The sequence below is a fragment of the Colobus angolensis genome, unplaced genomic scaffold (assembly GCF_000951035.1).
Source record: "Colobus angolensis palliatus isolate OR3802 unplaced genomic scaffold, Cang.pa_1.0 Scaffold16, whole genome shotgun sequence".
NCBI lineage: Eukaryota > Metazoa > Chordata > Mammalia > Primates > Cercopithecidae > Colobus > Colobus angolensis.
The window spans coordinates 11,898,577-11,904,576 of record NW_012114710.1 but is presented as its reverse complement, the minus strand read 5'-3'; the positions used below and the strand labels follow the sequence as shown (position 1 = coordinate 11,904,576).

The following is a 6,000-nucleotide window of genomic DNA, read 5'->3' as shown; positions in this document are numbered from 1 at the left end:
GAGGCGGAGCTTGCAGTGAGCTGAGATCCGGCCACTGCACTCCAGCCTGGGCGACAGAGCGAGACTCTGTCCCAAAAAAAAAAAATTAAATAAAAAAAAATAAAAAATGGAATTTATGTGGATATGCCTCAGACTTACTGGTACAGAAGGCCAAAATATGTGACTGTGATATTGTGATTCATAATAAGATATACATATTTGGTCTTTGTCCTTATTTCCTGTCCTACAGCTTTTTAAAGCATTGTATCAAGAGGGATGAGTGTCTTTTGAATGCTGATGAGATGGCTGGTAGCGGGGAGTCTCTAGATAGCTTCAGGAAGAGGGCTGGTCAGATAAAAAACACAGGGTTAGAAAATTAGGACTTTCTGCTCCAGGGAGAGGAGTGGGGATAAACGTTAAGCCCATCACTAATGGCCAATGAGTTAATGAATTATGCCTACATAATGAAGCCTCCGTAAATCTACAAAAGACCTGGGTTCAAAGAGCTTCTGGATAGTTGAACACATGGGGGCTCCTAGAGAGTGGCATGCCCAGAGAGAGCAGGGAAGCTCCTTGCGCCTTCCCACATACGTTGCCCTCTGTACCTCTTTCATCTGGCTACTCATCTGTCTCCTCTGTAATATCTTTTATAATAAACTGGTTAAAGTATTCTCCTGGGTTCTGTGAGCTGCTCTAGCAAATTAATCGAACCCAAGGAGGTGGTCATGGGAACCCTTATTTATAGCTGGTTGGTGAAAAGCACAGGTAAAACATCTGGGGCTTGCGACTGTCACTAGACGCTGGAGAGAGACTTAGGACTCAACCTGTGGAATCTGATGCTATCTCCAGGTCAGCAGTGTCGGATTTGAATTAAAAGACACCTACTTGCTGCCTGCTGAAGATTCATCTGCAGAATTGTTAGGTGTGGGGGAAACCACCCCACAAATACAGTATTGGAAGTGACTGTATGAGAGTGAGAATAAGAGAAACTGAGTTTGTTTTTTCCTGTATCCTTACGGTGACCAAAATCTTTCTAGACTACAGTGCTGTTATCCCTCATCTATACAAGAAACCTGGATCAAATACTTTTAGTCCCTTCTAACATAATAGTACATCTCTGAATCCTTCCTTGACCTTCTTGTCTTAATGGAAGACCCCTGACGACAGCTTCCCTTGGAGTCCTCCTCAGAAATTCTGAGTGTAAGAGAGGTAGGGGTGATGCTCTTGTTCTTCACTGCTGCTGCCAAACGGTTTCTCCTTCAAAACCCTTACCTCCTTTGCACCTTATGCTACCTACCCATAGATCTCTCTCTTAGATCCTACCTGGTGGCATATATGAAAGTTCTAGTACCTCCTGTCCAAATAAAATAATCTTCCTCAAATACACCAAGCTTTTCCCTAGCTCAGGGCCTCTGCACTTGCTATTTCTCTGCCTCAAACCCACCACTCCCAGTGCTTCCTAGCTCTTTATCATTCTAGTCTTGGTTTCAGTGTGTCAACTATGAAGATCATCCTATGTAAACTGTTATCCCCAAAACCCCCATCATCTGCTTAATTTCATTCTTAGCATTTATAAAATCATAAAACTATTCAACCAAAAAGCTTAACTCAGCTAGCTCATGCAAGTTGAAAGATGAAATGTTAGATTTCTATGGACTATTATAATTAAACTGAGTCCTGGAGAGCTGACTCCACCTACTACTGAAACTTGAAAACATTTTTTTAAAAATGTTTCTTAAAAGAATCTAGTTAATCTTGATGAAGAAATTTCTCAGGTATTTTGAAATATAAACAAAAGAAAGAAACCCCTTTCAAATTGTGCATTTCAATAAATATTTTTTATCTTCATTTTACAGGTTTTTGTTTGAATTGCAGATGTCTTCAAAGAGATAATTACTGAGGAGAAAAAGAATGGGTGCTCACTGACATCCCAAGTCTTGCCTCTATTAATACATTCTTGTATTTGAGTTCAGAGATAAGAACTGTTTCCCATACTATGGTTTTTAAATGAGTTCTATGCTTCAGTAAAACTATTAAATTGAAGCTTCACACATTTGTAGTTAAAATGTTTTTTTCTTTTCAACATTGGTTTTCAAGAAAGGGAGGTTATTTTTCTTTTTTTTTTAGACAAATGCATGAAACCATCCTTACCTTTCTAGGAAAAACTAAGAACCTTTTTAAAAAGTAATAGCATACAGTTGTTCAGCAGCTTACAATGACACTTTGCTTGTAAACAATAAAGTCAGAGTGCTTAACTAATACTCACCTTCTTAAGATTAGTGGTAACTGGTTTTGCTTTGTTTTTAGCCTTAAAGTTTTTTTGGCTGGCTATGTGAAATACATTCCTGGACTTTGGCCCTCTTAATTTGTTCTTGCCCATTGTCTAGAAAAGAAAACCAATTCAATTAAATTGCCCACATTTATGAACCGTAAGTCAATTTTAAGCTTTTAAAGGTACCAATTAAATCTAAGAAATTCCATCTTACTCTTATTTTTAAAGTTGGTGCATATATTATTTCCATGTCTCTCACTCCTAGATTTTCTGCTGTTTAAGTACAGAGTATGTATCTAATTCTTTCCTGTATCCCCAGTACTGGGCCCATAGGAGGCATCCAATTAATACCTGCTGGTTGAATTCATTAATATCATCAACACAATAACTGTTATTCTCAGCAGTACCCATCCTTCTGTTAGTCCATATACTACTATGCTATTCTGGTTCCTATCATACTTTAGAGACTGATTCTGCCTCCTTCTTGACTTCTTTTTTATTCCTCTTTCCTCTCCCTACTTTCTCACCTGTGCATCCCATCAAAATCAGTCCTTAATCCTCCACTTCCTACCACCCTCTCTCCCTTAAATTACTTTTATGACTTCCATATTTCCTCTGTGTGAATGGCCCTTGCCTTGAAATGTTAGATACTGTCTTTCCTCTGTAGCTAGAGATGTATTAAGCCAGTAGATTCTACCTTAAAACATCTCTCAGATCTGCCTTTAATTATGTATATGAGGAATAATTTTTAAAATATTAGGTTAACATGTATTGAGCTTTTATTATATGTACAAGCACACTAATGTGCTTTAACTCATTTACTGCTTACAACAACCCTTTTTAAGAAGTACTATTATTCCCATTTTAAAGATTAAAATTAAAACACTGATGCAAAGAGAAGTTAATCTGCCCAATGTCACACTGTCAATAACCAGGAGATGCCAGGACTTACAGCCAGGCAGACTAGATCAGAGCTAACGTTATGTGGTATTGCACTTCATGTATAAACATAAAAGCTATACAAAAACATGGTGTAGTATTACTTAGCTCAGGACTGGGTTACTGTTGAAGTCCGTAGGTCCATTTGTTCAAACCACTGTTTGTCAAACTATGCCCATGGACCAAATCAGGCCAAGCACCTGTCCTTGTAAGTAAAGTTTAATTGGAGGCCAAGTGCAGGCATGGTGGCTCACACCTGTAATCCCAGCACTTTGGGAGGCGAAGGCAGAGATCAGCCTCGCCATGGCGAAACCTTGTCTCTACTAAAAATAGAAAAATTAGCTGGGTGTGGTGGCACATGCCTGTGATCCCAGCTACTTAGGAGACTGAGGAAGGAGAATCGCTTGAATCCGGAAGGTGGAGGTTGCAGTGAGCCAAGATTGCACCACTGCACTCCAGCCTGAGTGACAGAGTAAGACTCTGTCTCAAAAATATTAATAAAAAATAAAGTTTAATTGGAATACAGTTATATCCATTCAATTGTGCTGCTATGGCTGCTTTCCTGCTAAAACTATGACCCACAAAGTCCAAAATATTTAGTGTCTGACCTTTTACAGAAAGTCTGCCAACCCCTGGCTTAAGTCATCTGCACAGTGGCTATCTGGCACCAAGCTATGCGATCGACCTTCCCAATGTTAAAAACCTTCAACAGCTCTCCCAATGTATAAGGGGCAACGTGCCTTGGCTTGGCACATTACTGGCACGCTGAATCTACCCTAAATCTGCCACACATATCTCCTGTACGTCTCTATAAATCCTGCTCTAGCCAGCCTGGTCTAACTGTTCTCTTGCACAGACATCTTGAACATTCTTCCTTTTTTTCCTTTGCTCACTCGTAGCCTTGGCTGAAATTATATCTTCCTTCAATGTAGCCTTACTACATTATAAGTAATTAAGGAACTACTTAACTAAAACAGCAATGCTTTTGAACCCCAACAGTATTCCTCCTACTTAAAAAAGAATGCCATAGAAAATACATGGTTATTATAGAAGATGCAAAAACTAAAATACACATAATAAAACCCGTCAAATGAAGTAATCTAAAATCATTCCAGGCCGGGCGCAGTGGCTCATGCCTGTAATCCCAGCACTTTGGGAGGCCGAGGCGGGCGGATCACTTGAGGTCAGCAGTTCGAGACTAACCTGGCCAACATGATGAAACCCCGTTTCCACTAAAAAAATAAAAATTAGCCCTGCGTGGTGACGCGCGCCTGTAATCCCAGCTACTCGGGAGTCTGAGGCACGAGGCGGCGGAAGTTTCAGTGAGCCGAGATATCGCCACTGCACACCAGCCTGGGCGACAGAGTGAGACTCAGTCTCAAAAATAAATAAATAAAAATTTTAAAAAATAATTACAATAGTAACCAAAATCCAATCATTCATCTAGTATATATTAATCAATTGCTATATGCCAGGTGTGGTAGAGAACTTATATTTCATACACAAAAAATATATATAGAACATACATGATGACAGGACATATACGGAACATACACAGACATGATAGGTATTAGATTGCACATGACACTACCTATATATAATATACACATGGACCATGCACAGACAGCACACAAGTGGAGGAGAGGTTTACTAGAGCTGCAGACCTGAGCAAGGTTCGTGGAGAAAGTAATACACTAGTGGGGGTGTGCGAGTGGAGGGACATTCTCTGACAACCACGTGGAAACTGATCATGGAAGACACAGCTCCAAAACTGGGATCCTGTCAGGAGATGAAAGCCCAACAAGCACCGGGGTTTCGGGCCTGCTACCCAGTACGGCTGCCTGAGGCAGAGCTCGACGGAACCGAGTCTCCAGGCCACAGCGGTACGAAACCGGCCCAATCCAACCCCGACCCCTGCAAACTTCACACCAGCCCTCCAGAAAACTTAATTTATTAAACTCTCACCAGAAATTTAATACTTGCGTGCAGCTTCCTAAGCTCCAGGAGACACCATCTGGCACGTACCGCGTCTAGGAAGTTCCGGGGAGAATGAACCAGTCAGGATTCCGCTCACGAGCCGTAGCTCCGCCCGCCGAACGGAGCCCCACCCACAGGCGGAAGTCCCGCCCATAGAGCGGGTTCCCACCCACCTGGCGTAGTCCCGCCCATAGAGCCAACTCTATGGAGCAAGGTTTACTGAAAGAGCGAAGCCCCACCCATAAAGCGAGGTTCGGAAGTCCAGTCTCATTAGCGTCCCTTGTCTTCCGCGGTGTTGCAGACTCATCCTCAGCTCCAGCGAGCTTGGGGCATTGTAGAGCCAGCCAAGTCTCCCCTTCCTGGCGTGGGTACTTGTGCAGAAACTTCCCGAGGTGCTTCTGAGACTGCACAGTGAAGACCGCCGCACTGGAGGTCAGCGCTCCGCCGCGAACTCCCGGCTGACTCTGCCACGCTCCCAGGAGGAGGCGCTGTGCACTTCTGGGTGGTTTCCAGGGCGCTGCTGACGTTGGAGGGAATCTTGAGGTTGGAAAAGATCTAGAGCTATAATCTCCGAAAGGAAGATTTGTAATGCACTGCCAGTTAGAAATGCTTTTCTCATTGCAACTTCCTTGTTTCAAAAAGAAAATTTTTGGCAGCATTGCAGAGGCACAAGAAACCAGGCACAATATAAAATATACAAGTAAAGCAGGTACCAAGGAACTTAAAACATTCAACCCATGATGTCGTCTAGGTTTTTCTGTTTTAAGAAAATTGACTCAGTTCTTCCAAGAGAATAACCCTATTAACGCTAACTTTTCACATGTGCCTCTATT

The 6,000-nt window shown here is 42.0% G+C and overlaps 1 protein-coding gene and 1 long non-coding RNA gene across 5 annotated transcripts in view; one reads left to right on the top strand and one right to left on the bottom strand.

The window, feature by feature from the left end:
- Nucleotides 1-5,281, bottom strand: part of LOC105508267 (chromosome unknown open reading frame, human C8orf59) — a 6,267-nt gene extending 986 nt beyond the window's left edge. For 2 of the 4 annotated variants that reach the window (XM_011937109.1, XM_011937112.1), the window contains exons 1-2: nt 5,156-5,281; nt 2,246-2,362 (exon numbers count right to left, since the gene is read on the bottom strand). In XM_011937109.1, the coding sequence (XP_011792499.1) occupies nt 2,246-2,359 (114 nt within the window). In that variant the 5' untranslated portion in view covers nt 2,360-2,362; nt 5,156-5,281. Of the gene's footprint in view, nt 1-2,245; nt 2,363-4,159; nt 4,201-5,149 lie in introns of all 4 variants that reach the window. The other 2 variants (XM_011937110.1, XM_011937111.1) reach the window with 2 other exon arrangements.
- On the top strand, nt 518-2,032 carry LOC105508266. The gene is made up of 2 exons (XR_001001232.1): nt 518-1,188; nt 1,836-2,032. It is a non-coding gene; the product is annotated as an uncharacterized LOC105508266 (long non-coding RNA).
- Nucleotides 5,282-6,000: the final 719 nt, after the last annotated feature.